Source organism: Primulina tabacum, chromosome 4 (assembly GCF_025594145.1).
Source record: "Primulina tabacum isolate GXHZ01 chromosome 4, ASM2559414v2, whole genome shotgun sequence".
Taxonomy (NCBI): Eukaryota; Viridiplantae; Streptophyta; class Magnoliopsida; order Lamiales; family Gesneriaceae; genus Primulina; species Primulina tabacum.
In genome coordinates this window covers 2,208,946-2,226,702 of record NC_134553.1, presented here as the reverse complement: position 1 = coordinate 2,226,702, position 17,757 = coordinate 2,208,946, and the positions used below count along the sequence as shown (strand labels likewise).

The 17,757-nt window shown below is 33.9% G+C and overlaps 1 protein-coding gene and 1 pseudogene across 1 annotated transcript; both read right to left on the bottom strand.

Annotated features, from left to right (window-relative positions):
• Window positions 1-3,098: 3,098 nt before the first annotated feature.
• On the bottom strand, window positions 3,099-4,407 carry LOC142541400 (uncharacterized). The gene is made up of 3 exons (XM_075647938.1): window positions 4,006-4,407; window positions 3,776-3,903; window positions 3,099-3,331 (listed from the first exon to the last, which is right to left on the bottom strand). The coding sequence occupies exons 1-3, from the start codon at window positions 4,295-4,297 to the stop codon at window positions 3,221-3,223; spliced, it is 531 nt and encodes a 176-aa protein (XP_075504053.1). The 5' UTR covers window positions 4,298-4,407; the 3' UTR covers window positions 3,099-3,220.
• A 1,799-nt stretch (window positions 4,408-6,206) lies between these two features.
• Window positions 6,207-16,955, bottom strand: LOC142542322 (nucleobase-ascorbate transporter 6-like; annotated as a pseudogene).
• Window positions 16,956-17,757: the final 802 nt, after the last annotated feature.

Sequence of the window (17,757 nt, the reverse complement as noted above, 5' to 3'; positions counted from 1 at the left end):
ACAAACAATGGAGAGCTATTTATTTTTCCAAAATAATTCTTGTTCTATATAATATTTTGATGATGTAATTTTTAACCAAATATTATGGTCCTATCCTAATTTTATTCTTCCTTTTCCCATTCTTGTGGATTTGACCAAAACTTGTGTGAAACAGTTTTACGTGTCGTATTTTGTGATACAGATCTCTTATTTGGGTCATCCATGAAAAAATATTATTTTTTATGCTAAGAGTATTACTTTTATTTTGAATATCGATCGGGTTGACCCGTCTCACAGATAAAAATTCGTGAGACCGTTTCACAAGAGACATACTCGATGAATTTTGCTTATTTTCCATTTTACTTAAAATCTACTTAGCCTCATAAATTTGGTACATTTTTTTCCCCATTAAAAAAAAGCCATGGTTACGTTATATAGCATAGTATTTCGATGCCATTTCCAATCTACAAAGAAATCATAATCTTGTAATGAAAAGTAAGTTTCATTTGCTTAGAAACATTAAAAAAACATTTACTTTTGGTTATTATTATTGATTGTTTCCATTATTAAAAAAAATCAAAGTCACAAACAAAGAAATCCAATAAAATTGGCTTTAACGTTGTCGTGCAAGAATTTAAAATTGTCATTCCAAATTTCAAAATTATCATCTCAATTGCCACCATAGATTCCATGCCTTTGTTGGTCCCAAGACTCCCCCAACTACAATAATAATTAATCGCTTCAATTGCAAGTGGAACAGAAGGGAAAATTAATTAGTTCCTTTTTTCTTACTAAGAGAGTAATATTATTTCAAGATTTTTGCTATATCGTGAATTTCTCAGATTTTATTTTTTAAAATAAATGTACGTTGATAACATATGTATTATCTGTGTATTTCTTACATATTTAATGATGAAATCAATTACAAACATCGAGTTTATATATATAATATAAGAATATAAAAACAGCAAAAAGAAAGTAAAATAAAAAAAAACGAATTTCTTTGGTGTCTTTATCACTCATTGAATCCGCCAGACTTGCAAGTGACGGTGCAATGATGCAGTCTTCATGGTCTTGTGGAACACAGATATATAATACGTAAAAATTTGTGTGAGACGGTCTCACGGATCGTATTTTATGAGACTGATATCTTATTTGGGTCATCTATGAAAAAATATTATTTTTTATTGTGAATATCGGTAGAGTTGACATGTCTCACAGATAAAAATTCGTGAGATCGTCTCACAACAAACCTACTCATATATATAATGGTTGATGAGTCAAAATAGGGCCACTGAATGTTTCTATCATTAAGAATTCGCATTATGTAATCATCCCCATATTTTAAGTACCTTTTCCAAAAGCAAGTTTTCAATTAACAAAGCATTTTATTGTTGTAACTCGTGTAGTTTATTTTATTAGGGAACCATGAAAATATGCTTTTGAATAATTACAGGGAAAATAGCTTCTTCTTTTTTGTTTATTTACTCTGATTTTTTTGTTTTCAGTCTTATTCATCGTGACATCAAAAAATACAAACATGATATCGAAAAACAATAAAATAATTGAAATTTATTGACTTGTCTAGAGGTTACATCAACGGTAAAATTCAAAGTTGAGTATGAAACTTTCAAACTTAACAGAAGTTGGATAACCAACTCAAGGCAAGAGATACATGATGATTTGTTTATTTTTATTAAAGAGTATATCTCTTATGAGATAATCTCACGAATTTTTACAGGTCAACACTATTAATATTCACAATAAAAAGTAATATTCTTATTATAAAAAGTAATATTTTTTCATGGATGACCCAAATAAGAGATCCATCTCACAAAATACGACCCGTAAAAATTTCTCATACAGATTTTTGCCTTCATTAAAATGTTGGATCCTCGTAAATCTAAGTCCAAATCCTCGTCTATTGCTTTCTTTAATGAAAAAAGAAACCTAATGAATTTTCAAATTGTAGCATTAAATTTTTTTTATATTTTTATTTTAAGAAGACCGAAGTTAAGTAGGAAGGGAGGACGGTGCAATTAAAGGAGCTAGAATTAGAATTTAATTTGGTTGGTTGTTATACCTCATAATGTCGATTGAACCCATTGCGTGTCCACTTAAATACCATATTCATTGCCGAAAATTTCCCTAATTGAAATTCCACCGTCGTTTTTAATATCCCATCTTTATTCCGAAGTTTGTGGTTTATAATATATACAAATCAACATATATTTTTTAACCCAAAAAAGATTATATTTTTATTCAAATTTTAAAGATTTTCTCAAATTATTTGAGAAATTGTTGATGGGATGTGAAAAAATTGTTCACACACTGTTAAATGGAATTAATTGGCTCTCTGATATATATATATTTTTGTTTATTTTCTGATATTACTATTCATTCAATAGTGTACATGCATCTATTGACTAGAGAGGCCGTAGGGTACGAGGTTGCAGAAGGCAATCGAGTCAAACAAATATATAGTAAATTTAAGATTATGAAATTTATTGTTCGACGAAAATTTGTATGAAACGGTCTCACGGGTTGTATTTTGTGAGACGAATATCTTATTTGGGTCATCCATGAAAAAATATTACTTTTTATTGTGAATATCGGTAGGATTGAGATAAAGATTCGTGAGATCGTTTTACAAGAGACATATTTCTATTGCTTTTCTCAGTTTACACCGACGTATTTCATATTTACATACATAATACTTACCCATAAATACGTGGATATGAGGATGCAACAACTTTAAGGTAATGGAGATAGCATGAGCTGTTAAAACGAGCTAGCAGGTTGTTGTTTATTTGATTGGACGAGTCAATCCGACGAACCTAATTAGTTTTTACTTATACTAGTAAAAGGGTCGAAATAGAAAAAGATCCGAACTATCACGACCCACCTCGTTTGTCGTTTGGCAGGATCAAGAAATTGTCGGAAAAAATCTCATGGTACCGCCGATTACCAATACACAAGATCGACTCTTCATTTGAATTTGTACTTCATTTGATTTATACTTAAATATTGAACTTTTCATTAGTCAGACCATCAGTCGAATGAAGCATATGCATACATGCGTGGAAACTACTACGCAGAGAAAATTATAGAACACCACATTACGAAAAACATTATTTTTAGCAAACTACGTCTAATTTTTCTTACAGACGTTAGGAAATCGATCGACCCATGTTCGAATTAATAATTAGATAATTTAGCTGCAAAAGGGAAAAAAAGAGACTCAATTTGCAGCTTCGGAGATGCTCTTTAATGATGGTTGCCAAGCTCTGCTTTTAGAAACACTGCACTCTACTCTGCTGTTGTAATTATTTCTTGATCCTTTGTGCTTCACCTGAAATAATAATAATAATTAACAAAAATTATTGCTTACACACACACATATATAAAATAAATGAAACATTACAATAGTGGGCTGTTGACTTTAAATTAACTTTACATGATTGTACAGTATTTCATGTTCAGATTCACTCAATTACGAACTCATTTGAAATTTATCATATTTTATATTACTGATTTACAAATAAATGTAGCACATATATATTTAAGATTTGATCTATTTTATTGTAATCAGTAAAATTATAATCAAATTCATCCGTCCAAACGCTAAAGACATTCTACTACGGAAGAAAGAAACAGTAAATATAATTTTTTTTGATTCAAATGCAGGGTCTTTTTTAAAAGTTTCACACAAAATTTCAGAATCATACACATGCACAATTTCTGATTAAAAAAAATTGGAAAATTCGAAAATCCGAACAAGATCTCTTATTTTTACCTGTCTGGCCATCTCCAATTCAGTTCTTTTGATCACATGTTCAAAATCTGAACATGATTTCTCCGACACCATCTCCCCATGCTTCTCCGCAGGTCCTTGTTTCTTCGCCCTTAACCCTTTCATCACCTCTGCAAAAAAAAAAAAAAAGCTCAACAAATATATAAGAAAATGGGGTTACGCGCGCGTATCCATTTAGTTAATGTACATAAAATATGAAGAAATGAATCAACCTTGGGCGGTGACCAGTCTGTAAACATGGCCGAGAACAAGAGTATCAGTTGGCCTAAGAAGCTTGATACGCGTCACCCGAAGTGGGATGTTGTCAGTACTATTCGCGGCGGCTGAACCGGCTGCGGTGGCGGTGGAGGAGTAGGTGATGGTGGTGAGAAGAACTGCAACATAATGGCCAGGATTCATCTTCATGATCTGTTGAGCAGAAACAGGAAAATATAGATTATCCACTTTGCCATCTGGGTGTTGGATTACTAAACTTGCGTTATCAATTGCTTGGCAATTCCCCATCTCTTCTGAAATTTTCAGATTTTGAAATTGTTTTTTTAATTCTCTGTCTATATTTGCGAATGAAGCTGGGTGAAAGAAGAGCTGTTACAGTGTGCTTATATATATAAAGATACTTTAGAGAAATGTTACATTGCCTATCAAGCCATGTGAATCCCTTGCGAGGTTGTAACAAGTACATTCAGGTTACGTTTGGATTTATGGATTTTCATAATATATTTTTACGTTTAGATAAGTAAAATCATAATCTTCGTGTGATCACTCGTAATATGTTTATATAATATTTTATATTAATATATTATAGATTTCAAGTTCATAGAATAGAAATATTATTTGAATTCATTATACTTTGTCTTATTAACGTGTAAATAAATAACACGTGAATTTAAGATTTGATCCATCTTTTCATCTTAAACAATAAAACTATAATCTAAATTTCAAATTGATCTCCCCAAATACAATTTTAAAAAAGATAGATACTTTTTTATTGTTCGGAATCTAATGTAATTAATAATATGCCATTTATTAATTAAAGAGCTTGGTTGACATAAATTTATATATATATATATATTAAATTTGCCGATCGATGGTGAAAAATGTGTGTATTTAATGCCATAGATATCGAAATTCAGTCGTAGCTGAATCAAAATTTTCTAGTAGACTATTTCAAATTGCACATTGGACAGCGAAGCCTGGTTGAAATTTCCGGTAAATGGAAACTTAATTATGTTTAAATTTGGAAAAAAATCATCATTTATTATCTATAAAATAATTTTATTCAACGATTTTTTTTTTATTTGTATGATTTGACACCTATAGAAATAATTTTATTTCCAAAAACAAGCATACATTTTATTTTTTCAAAATGGATCTCGAACTCGTTTGGTTCAAGAATTTGAGAGAGAAAGCTAAAATAAAAATCATATTTTATTTTTAACCCATCAGAAAATCTAATTTTTTTTTTTAATTTGCTATATTTCTATTTATATACCACAGCTGATTAAATTTATATATGCTTGCAAAATATCTTTGAGTCGGCACTCATCCCTTTGTGGTCTAAATTTATATCAGATCTTGGTTGGTATCCACAATCAAAATCAATATTAATTATTACATATATACTATTTATTATTGAGTATGTCTCTTATAAGACAGTCTCACGAATATTTATATGTAAGACGGATCAACCCTACCATATTCATAATAAAAAGTAATACTATTAGCATAAAAAATAATATTTTTTCATGGATGACCCAAATAAGATATCTGTCTCACAAAATACGACCATTTAGACGTTCTCACATAAATTTTTGTAATATTATTAAACTATGCTGCAATAATCTTTTTTGATAGTTTTTATACTATAATATAATTTATTTGTAACTTTTAACCTCTTTCGCTTAAATACCAATGTTGTCTTGATAAATAATGCAGCTAACACCAAATTCTAAATTAAATCTATTTTCTTTGCCTTTGATCTGTTTGTTTGTTCGTTTCTTTTAATAAATACATACAACACATTAACAGTATATATCACTGCAATAATTTAAGATGTCACAATAATTTGTCGACTTTTTTATGCTAAATAAATTATTTAGCCAATTATATATTTTTTTCTTTTTGAATGATACGTATATAAATAGATAGGGACAGACACAAGGCATTAAAGTTGATGGAAACAATAATTTGCAAGTCCTAATATCAACATCTATGAATAAAACAGTGTAATAGGTCTCCCCCTCCCACTACTTGCATGGTGATTCAGTTATTTTTTTTCCCATACTTGTTTAATATGAAGATTTTGTGTCACCAACAATGCTTAATGCAAGTGAAGAATCCCACCAAATCAAGAAACTGCTTTTTCATAGCTACTTCAAACGAGTTGCGGTACGACTAAATCGACGCCAGAAAAGAAAAGTACGACGGCACTCTAAATACTATAAACATAGTGTTTCATGTAAAGGAACCGAAAGCATCCCAAACACAAGATGAGACGAGTCAGTCATCTTGCAAATGGACAAAGGCTATATGTGTTCGTTCCAACGCATGTTAAAATACATGAGTCAAAGAACGAAGGTGTAAGTCTATTGGCCCACTTGGTTTTTAAGTATTACTTAGAAGAGGAAAATTTTGAGCTGAGACTAACCATGCATTTCCCTTTTCCGGCGTCGGAATTACACAGAAGGGAAGTATTTGTTGAGATTGAAAGGTAGTGAATAGAATTCCTCGCTTCTAGTATCGGTCTTAAAGGACCGGAACTTGTCCCACCCCACCAATGTTTGCCTCGGTCTTTCCTTGTCTGTGCATCCTTTTTGTGCATCGTGTTGTCCAAGAAATATGCAACTATGCCAGCTACGAAAGCTTTTGATGAGAAGGGGACATTTACCATATCGTTGAACTGGAGATAAAGGGAAGGATATTAGAACAAAGAGAAATATAGCATTAAGAAAAAGCTCAAATTCAAATTTTGAAATAATTTACAAAAGGAAAAATTAAATGACCACGATATATTCTCGTATGAAATGATATCTGCCATGGCAAACGGTTTTTCAGACAACAAAACCAAACGTAAATCACATGGCTTGCTTCATTTTCTTTTTTTGAAGAATCCTTCATTTTCTGACATTCTTGAACATTTATTTCCAAACCCCAAAACAAAGTTGTCGAGAAAAGAAACAAATAACAAATATATCATTTTTCTAATTCAAGAAGTTCTCAAGAAATTCGGGTTCGTGAATAACCGTTTGACATCTACCAGCATGGAAAAACATTTTTTCTCCATAAAACAAAACCAGACATCAACTAAAATTGTCAAGAAAAGAAACAACATACAGAGAGATATTTTTCAAATCCAAGAAGTTTTCAAGAAATTCGTGGAAAGATAAATCATTTTTCTAATCTAGAAGTTTTCAAAAAGATAGTGTCATTTGACAATTGCCCTGGAAAAGGTTTTCACATTCCATGATTTTGACATCTTCAGAAAACTTTGTTCAAGAACACATTTTTTACATTATTTTCCAAGAATGTCCCAAAACAAAACCAGGTATCAATTAAAGTTGTCGAGGAAAGAAACAGAACAAGAAAGCTATAATTTTTCTCAGCCAAGAAGTTTACAGGAAATTCATAGTAGTGCATACCCATCTGGCTGTCGTGTTGACAGGTCCAAATCCTTCGATAGCAGTGTGCTCGTTGAAATACTGGGGGACAGACAAGCCCAGAAAAATAGAAAAGCCTAAGATGAATTTTGTCCGGAAACTGTTGAGGTTGCAGAACTGAAGAAAGCTTAAACCAGCCGAACCTGAATTCAAGATTAACACTCAAATTTCTCATAAAAATCATATGTAAAAAATAGAGGCACAGAAGATTTTGTCAGGCTTCATTTCCATACCAACATATGCAAAGAAGAGACAGTACAAGGCAGCCACAATAGGTGCCGGTATTGAAGCAAAGACAGCTCCAAATTTCCCTGTAAGTACAAGTGTTGCTTGTTAAAGAGACATTTGTTTGTGAAACAAGTGATTAACAAGCAAAGTTTGAAAAGTGCTGAAAATTTTACCGAGTACGGAAAAGAAAAGCATGAATCCAGCAGATATTTGCACTACTCTTCGGCTTCCAACACGTGTCAATGCTAATAGACCAGCATTCTCACTAGATACCAAATCAAGAAAGGAAAATCTTAAGTTTAGGTCTTAATTAATGAAAACAGACGGACTGGAGAAAGTGAATAAGTGATTGCATCTTACATGGATACAGAAGATCCATTGGCAGTTCCAAACAAACCGGACAACAAGATTGCAACACCCTGTCATTCAGAGTTAGGCAAAATAAGCAATCATGTTCCTATAATACTCTTTGTGGTTATTCAATATGGACAAGACAAACTATGAAAATAATCAAGGAGAAATGTCATAAAAGCAACTACTCGGTATAGACCTCGATGCAACACATGAAACTTATATAAGAATATCCCAGTGAAATTCTTTTTGATTGTTGTCAAGAATGTAATTTCATCTTTTCCTACTTTCTTTGATGAGTATAAGAAGCTGCAAAATCTAAACTTGAATTATTCAACATGCTGAGCCTAATTACCTGCCAGCCTACACCACGGCTAAGAATTGATGGTGGCAAAGGGGTTGCACTTGCATATCTGGACACAGCAATGAATCCACCAGTGGACTGCATTAGACATTTCAAAACATGTCGAGAAAAACTACGAGTTACATCTGTTAAAATATGAAATTTAGTGAGAGATCACAAGATTTACATGGTTCGACCATGAAAGAACTGTGTCGACCAGAGAGATGTCCACATGACTGACATTCTTATTAAACTCAATTAAAATTTGAAACCCCGACATAGGCGAAACATGTTGGGGATAAACATGATAGAAAACAATTCCTGAAATGATCTTGAAAATATCAGTTCTGATTAAACAATAAGTAATTTGATGTCCGACACTCCCCTAATGTCAATAGCGGGTATACTTATTGCATTATTCAGCTAGAACATAGAAAAAATCTAGAAGTATATCTTGTTTTATGTTGTATACAGAGTCAGAGAACAAAGAGCGGATAGGCAGAGATCATATCTACCTTGCTCAAAAAAGGATGAATAACATAATCGATATGCACATTTCGATATCCTTTATGTGAAAATGAGATAGCCATAAATGGATAGCAATCGTACACGAAAAATGTTCATCACAAGAAAACTAATCCTGTTAACAACAAATGAAAATAGTTTTTTGTGGTAATGGTAAATGTTACACAGACGATGGATATAATATAGATGGCAGACTAAACTGATGACATGAAAAACAGAACTTCATATAGAAGAAAAAAACGCACATAACTCAATGTAATTTGAGTCAGGCATGGACCTATATTCATTGCCAATATTCATTAGACATATACGAAATTTCTAAAATTCATATTATTCTCCCCTAATTTTATTATAATAATCAATGTTTATATAAAAGAAAAAGAAAAGCAAGTTGAGGATAAATATGATAGACAGTAATCTAAGGACAATAAAATCATATCGGAATATATATACCAATCTTGATAATATCCATTTCGAGTATTTTCTTTGATTTCCAACATTAAACAGAGAACCACCTCATCAAAAGAAGAGTTTGAACACCAAAATAAAATCAATTATTGAAGTTTTTTTCTGCTTGAGTTCAAAAAGAACACTAATATATCATCAATTCATCGTCATAGCACATTCTCGCTAGATGCGAGGTCGTCTACATGGATATTAGTTCTCCAAACTAAGTGATTTTCTTACATGTCATCTCTTAAACCAAGTCTAAGATATCATTCTTAACCACATTTATCCAAGTTTTCAATGATCTACCCCTCTTTCTACTCCTTTCATTAACCTGTCAATTTAAAATATGTTGGATTGGGATCGTGTTTGGTTTCCTCTTCACATGATTAAACCATGTTGAACGAATCTCCATAAATAGTCTTATAGCATTTTCCTTTCAATCTCGCAAAAATTTTCTATCGCATAAGACTCCTAATGTCATCATCCATTTCATCCATCCTGCTTTAATCCTATAGTCGATATCCTCTCTAATATCCCAAGTCTTTTGGATGATAGATCCTAAATAGCGAAAATTTTCACACTCTGGATTTCTCGACCTTCAATCTCAATTGGACTATCCATTCATCTAGATTCGGGAGTCAAGACCAAAGTTACAAGCTAAATATTCTGTTTTGAGCCATTAATTCTTAAAAGCTTCACGCCATCTCAAAAAGAACACCAATACATGGTATATAAAATTTGATTAAAAAAAATATTAATAACTGAGAAACTGAGGTAAAAAAACAAACCTCTACAAGGGCAACAAATGCAGCCATCATCATTGCAAATACTTCACCAGCATCAAATGAAGGTGCTCCCCGCTGAAAGGGATATGGAACTCTAATCCTGTATGTGCAAGCTCAACATGGTAATTAGACAAGTCGTTGCCAATACAGAGCAGGAACAAATTATTAAGGAAGGCAGATATTAAAATTTTTACAACAATTATTTTGCGGGACTGGGCACTGTCTTCTAAATTAAAATTCTACTAGATTTTATTCAGATGGTAAAGGTTTATGAAGAGAGATGAAGGGCTGCTCCTTAACTTCACCCTTGATTCATATGCTACATCAACAAGTCACAATGTTCACAATTAACAACTAACTGAATCTGACACCGCACAAAGAGGACTCTTAGACAATTGGCCCTTGCACTGGAACAGTAGCCACGTATTTCAAGCTCAAAAACACATATGATCGACCAAAGAGAATCAAATTTTCTAGAAACATGGAACAGATATATGTTATCTTATTCACATCCAAATAAAATTTGACCTCTGATGCTACTATATATTTTATTTAAACCCAAAATCAACTCAGATCCATATGTGGCCAACCAGCTTACCATTGTGGATCAGTTATTTCCAAAGAGTTAGTATCGGGTTCAAACCATACTAGGTAATGTGTGGGAAAAAAGTAAAAAACTACACACAATGTATAGTGCCAAACAGCACTTAATGACAACTCACAACAGTATGCAAATAGCTCACAATCACAAGATTACGAAACACAACTGATGATTAAGCAAAACCTTCAGCATACCATGGAGCAGAACCAATAAGCCCAGCACGATCAGTTCTGCAGCTTGTTTGGGTCTTTGGAGGCTTTCCGTTATATGCCCCACCCACAGTAAGTAGGTGTGCATATATCCACACAATTGTGACAGAGAATATCACTGCAAAGCGGTCAAAGATATTCTTTCCTGGACGTATGAAATGGGACAAGTACTGCAACAAGAAAAATTTAAATTTATTCGAGCACAGTACATTAGACAAATGCTGCAACAAAAGTAAAATAAGTAACATTTATGACAGTGACATTTCTTGGGCACAAAAATTGAAATATTTAGAGAAAGCAATCTCCGATTAGTACTATCAAAGCAAGATTGTAATACGAAGTTGGCTTGCAATTTGAGATGTCACCTGAGAAAAGATAACCAAAATGATGAGTTGTGGTAACCCAATCTCAACACAGTTGGCAACCTAAAAATTGAATATAGTACATTAAATCCAGTTGTTTCTTTTTATAAGAGGAAATTGTGATGAGTATATCCAGGAAAATACAAAGAGTGAAATTAATTGGCCCTTGTACGTACTCCAGGGAATCCAAGCTCGTAGAGCCCAAAACCGGCAAGAGCCACCAAAGGAACAGCAGACAGTGGACTAAGAAACCTGTAGTTACACATGGGATAAGTAATAACAGAAAAACTATAAGAAGCGAATTTGTTCACTCGAAAATCTTGTGGATATGTGTGTCTCTTGATGATAGATTTGTCAACTGTTGCATTCGCTGGAAAAATATAATAAAATATATCAAAGAACATGGACCAAGTTTTTACAGCCCCCTAATCAATCACAAATAGTATACCTTGTTTAGCTGGATAAGATTATTTAATTGAAGACTTTGTTAAGCTCAAATAAGTTGCACTGATGAACTAATTGGATTAAAAAACACAAAATTTAATTAACTATACACACATTAATTCAAGATAGATGCTAGAGCGCAAAACGACATGTCTTATGGACCTAGGCATTGACCCTTCCAAAAAGCATCCAAATCATAATGTATTATCTGAACGAAAGCACCTGGCCAAGAATAGGTGATATTTCTCCTCAAAAAATAGTTTTTACTTAGGAGGGCTAAGACATTGAAGGATAATGTCCACTCCAGACCTTCGTGTTTTATTTACTCGCCTTCTAATCAGTCTTCTACAAAAGAAAAACAAATTCCAATCTTAAGCTAACACTTTTTTTTTTATCGGAAACTATCATTTTATTATAATAATAATAATTCAGTTTACAAAGCCAGTGGAGGAGCGATCCACAATCCACCACATGAAATAAAGACTCCAAACTCTTTAAGCTAACACTAGCTTTTTAGTGGTTATTATAACCTTGGAAACCATGAAGCTAACCTAGACAACACGTGGATCTGTGTAATGCCCGAGATTTTAGTTTGATACTTTTGAATTGTTATATATTATGAATAAGGCGATGGAAGAACAGACGTGGAGAAGCGACGTTGCAAATTGAGTTTGTTGACAAAGAGAGAGACTGCACCCGCGACAAGAAGTAGACCGCACCCGCGGTGTAAGGGCAGAAAGTTGGATTTTTGATTTCAATAGACACCGCACCCGCGCCAGGAACCTTACCGCACCCGCGGTTGTCATTCTGAAATTTTTGGTGTTGGTACAGTAGAGGCAGCGCACCCGCGGTAAGAACAGGACCGCACCCGCGGTGCAAGAGTCAGCGCACCCGCGGTCGTTCCTTCTGAATTTTTGAAGGTGATCCAATACGTGCAGCGCACCCGCGGTCCAAAGGTGAGCGCACCCGCGGTGCGACGTGCGCGAGAAAGAAAGGGGCCACTTGCCTTACATGCAACGTATATATGTATATATATATATAGCAAGCACGAATTGTTCCTCAGATTTCAGAGAAAGGGAGCGAAGCTTTGAGAAGAAATATCCTTATGCCTTTATATTTCGATCCGTCCGTCAGATTTTGAATCCCACTTCAGTACTGAATTCCTATCGACGCAGGCTACAACTGGACGTAAGTTTTGTTACGTTTAGACATGATTTGAAATTATGTTATTGTCAGAATCGAATATGAATCAGATATGATGTTTCTGATACAGTAGACATCGTATATTTGAAGTCAGATTAAAGAACAGACTGTTTATGTAATTGTTATGATTTTCGGAGTTGATTTGATTGAGATTCGATATCAGATTTGTATTGTTATTGAGATTATGAGTTGTACCGATATTGATTATGAGTTCTGGTATTATATCTGTGATGTTGAGATTGACGGGGTTATCGAGACTGTATTGTTATGCCGTCGAAACATCAGTAGATTGATATTGATCAGATTTACGATTGATGGAGATTGTATTGTTGTACTGTATGTCGATTGACATTGATCAGATTGTATTTTGATTTGAGTATTGATCAGAACAGGTATTGAATTGAGTTGTTCACTGATATTATACGTATTCGATTGTCATTGCTAGATTGGGAATGGACAGATTTGAACCCGAGATTTCGTCTTCGTCAGAGGTATAAATTGATGTTAACTGGGAGATCAACTTGAGTTAGATTTAACTCGAGTTTCTCTAAACCACATACTTGTATGGTATTGTTTTTATACCTTTGTGTTTTAATGATTATGTTTATTCTATTGAATTAGAAAGTAGAAAGCAAAGAGCTATTGAGTGAGAGTCACTGACAGAGGGGCTAGACTATAACAGAGGAGTCACTGGCCCATTGCACATTGTCAGAATAGGGTTAGTCTTGGACAGACATGCCAAGACACTGGACGTTTGGTATATCGAGATGCTTCAGATACAGATAGCATCCTTATTACAGATTATTCGATATAGACTAGACCAAAGTCCAGAAATAAGAACGTACCGCCACCGCGACCGGTAACAGTAGGTGAGAGATCTGTTACGTTCTTATTCACCGGGATCCCTAGATTAGATGAGAGATGAGTCGAGTCTGAGATGCCGAGTCATGAGTTGAATTACCGATTGTATAATTTATGTTTTGTAGATTTCAATTCATGTTTTATTTAAAGTTTGATATCGATTCGCATTGTAAGATTATAATACATGTAGTGATATCTGTTTCATGCTTTATTATACCATGGCATGTACACATTGTTTATACTAGGATTTATTCTCACCGGAGTTATCCGGCTGTTGTCTTGTTTGTATGTGTGCATGACAACAGGTGGGACATGATCGGGGTCAAGAAGATGATGAGAGAGGACAAGTTTAGCGTGGTGATTCCGGACTTGTTGTAGATATGGTTCTAACACTTGAAATCTAGTAGTTGAACCTTAGTCTAGTCTGAATGTTTATTGTACAGAATTGTATTTTTATACTGATATGTATATTAATTAAATTCCATTACGTTCCGCCCTTGTATTGTAAAAGAAAAAAATTTAGACCTTGTTTATCTTAATTGATAATTAAATCCCAAAAATGATTAAGAAGATGATTAGCGTCCGGGTCCCCATAATCTGCATCTACATACACTTTTTATCCACTTCCTTGGTAAGATAAAGTAAATACCTTAAATTGCAATCATTCTTTATCTATATTTCCATACATAGTCCACATGGATTCAGGTATAAATCTCCATTGAAATTTTGGTTTGGATTCTTTGCTTTTGCAATCTGGCTAGGAATCATTAAATCACATAAATAAACATGCTGATGCATCATGCAAAACTTTTAAAGAAGAGTATCAAACACTGTATGGGGGAAATATAATCTCCCATTTCTATGTTATTTATGTCCATTAATAATTTTTATATGAAGGGTCGTCACTAGTTTTTCTTTTTTATTTCCACTACAAAATTTCTTAATGTTCTTCAAAATAGCATGTGTACGGAGCTGTGTAGGCAAGACCAGCAACATTATATAAAAGATAAAATAACAATGTGAATTCTCCAAGCTTGGAGAAACTGGTTATAGGTACATCAAGAACGTAATTCATATCAAACCTTGTAACATTTCGCCAAGACCACTAAAACCAAGGACTATCTGAATGGTGGAGGCAACAATAAATGCACCCTGTGTGGCACGCATTATCTTCCTGAACTTCTGCACCAACATTTACATTTAACATAGTTAGCAAAAAATAAATAGAAGTATTAAAACCTTCTAGCATTTTTTTTATTTCCAATTTTTTTGCAGCTATATAGCTTAAAATTGGGGAAAGCTTATATTAGCCGAAACAAGCACCATGGCACAAGAAACAATGTTCTCAGAAAAGAACATAAAGTACAACAGAAATAGTATGAAGATCACGAACCGAAATAGGATCTTGATCATTCCATCTTCCAGACAGGATTATGGAAATTGTGGGTGAGACAAAGGTGTATGATCCGCCAATTACAACAGGTAATCTGGTTCCAAACCATGTCTGTAACAGAGTATTCAACCCGGCAACGAAGAGCAGGGTCTGGATAACTTGTGCTTTCTCAGCCTAAAGGCACATTACAAGGGTACATAAGGGATACAAAATCAAGTAGAAAACAAACTTCAAGATAATATAAGCACTTCAATGCTCACATTTCCTCCTCCCATTTGAGGAACCAGGGCAGTCGGTATGATGACGGTTGTACCGAGCATCACAAGATAATGTTGAAATCCAAGAAGGATAGCCTCAGCTGCAAAACACAAATCAGAGTTAAATAATTCAATTAGAACCTATGTATTCGAGATAGACAGTGTTGATTAAGTGACTAAATATTTCAAAGCTACTAGACCAAAAAAGGGGACAAGATAAACTAGACAATCACCGGAAATACATTGCTGCTCGATTATTTTACAATGCCTCAAATGAGGATAAAATTACTGTGAAAACAAGACAAACATTCAATGGTTATCTTGAACAACGAATATACCGAAAGGTTTTTGAACCAGGATCCTCAAAATTAAACAAGTGAACACGTCTCTAAAGAAGGAAACAAAAAACAGTGGATCTATCTAAGGTATCAACACCGAACTGTAATAGAATAGCCAGAAAAGCACACAAAACCATTACAAAACATGCCATTTAAAAAAGTCAAAGAACATAGAGAGTGAAAGCATCAGTTCCAGAAAGGTAGATTCAGGTTCAACAATTTAAAGGCTAAAGTAGATGTAACAATCTTTTGATCAGTGAAAAGTGGACATTAAAAGATCTCAGAAGATCTAGGAAAAAAGACAGGAAAGGGTATATAGATTTCACAAGAACCAGAAAATATTATATACTAGTAGGCCAGGCGAGGGAAAATGCATAAAGTCCGTATAGAATAACAGAATGCTAAAATTTGGCTCCACGCAGATACTCTGCAACATTTTCCAAAAACCTTGAAAAGAATTTGCCTCAAGAATATACCACTCAAAAAGAGGACAAAGGAAAAAAGTAAAAATAAATTACCTCTCCAAAAAACAAAAAGAACAGAAAAGGAAAGCCAGTAGCTCACAGAATTCACAACCACTATATGCTAAATTTCACAAGAATATACTAAATAAAGTGAAGATAAAAGTGACACAGAACAGAGACTAACGCCAAGGAGGAGGGCTGGTAATGCAATAAGAAACATTTGGAAGCTGATCCTTTGGTGGGTGTGGCGCTGGCTCATCTGCCTTCGGTGCTGCTCCCCCTGCCATTTTTTCCTCTCTCTGGAGAAATAGAGTAGAAAAACAGTTCTGAAGATCTTTCAGTGGGACTTAAGAGCTACAAAATGCGAAAAATCCCACAATCTGCAAACACCCCAGATCAGAAATCTTCAAGGAAATGCTGAAAAGACTGCATCCATAAAGGGGAGAAAAATGCAGACGATATGAAAATTACGGGGAGAAAAGATGCAAGAAAGAAACTGAAAACTCGGGAACAGCTCCAAGTAACAACACCGCAACAACCCACATGTAACTTCCCCCACACTATGCTACACGGTCCACCGCTTTTTGGTAACATTGAATGTAAAACAACATAAAATGGTGGAAATAATAATAATAAATACAGGAAAAAAAATGTAACAGAAGAGGTGTATGGATTAATTAAGTGTAATAATTGCAAGAAAATGGAAAACAATTATCATTACAAAAAACTAAGTGACCTGCTCGTGACACGAAGGAGCTTGTCAAGACTCAAGAATCAAATCAAGGAGGATGCAAAACAAGAACGTCAATGAATCAAAGAGCCCACCTCCAAAAAGGTTTCAGCAAAAAGGGAAGTCTCCCCCTCCCTCTCAAGGATATGACAAATGAAAAGAGGAAAGCACTTTACAGCATGGTTGGCTAATATTTTGCTAAAAAATGCAAGAAAATAGTTCGAGAAGTCAGAGCGAAAAGTGTGACGATGATGGTGCTCAAGATTTGTAAACGAAGAATTAGCGAATACTTGATAGAATCTTAAGCAAAAAGAAAAGGAAAAAACACTAGTTTAATATTCTTTCATTATGTTATTGACATGGTTGTTGGGTTTCTTGATAAAATTCACTGAAATTTTATTAAACAACAGCGATGATTCATTCCTGAGAAAAGTATGCGTTTAAAAGTTTGCAACACTAATGATTCTTTACGTTTCCCCATGAAAATATGAGCACGTTTGCTGTAGCAAAATCAGGTCCTCCGTTGTAATTTGGCAGCTGGGGTTGCCGACAAATTTCATCTACTCTTACATGGCGAAAGGCTGACTCGTCCCCTCATTATTAATTTTAATTCCATTTGCTACCTCTTTTTTTTTTATAAAAATAATAATAATAAACCGAGTTCTATGTAAGATAAAAGCCCGATCAAATTAAATGGGTTGCCGGCGAAGCGGGATGGGTTTGAATCAACGATTCTAATAACAGTTCTGAGACCAGTCTCGAGT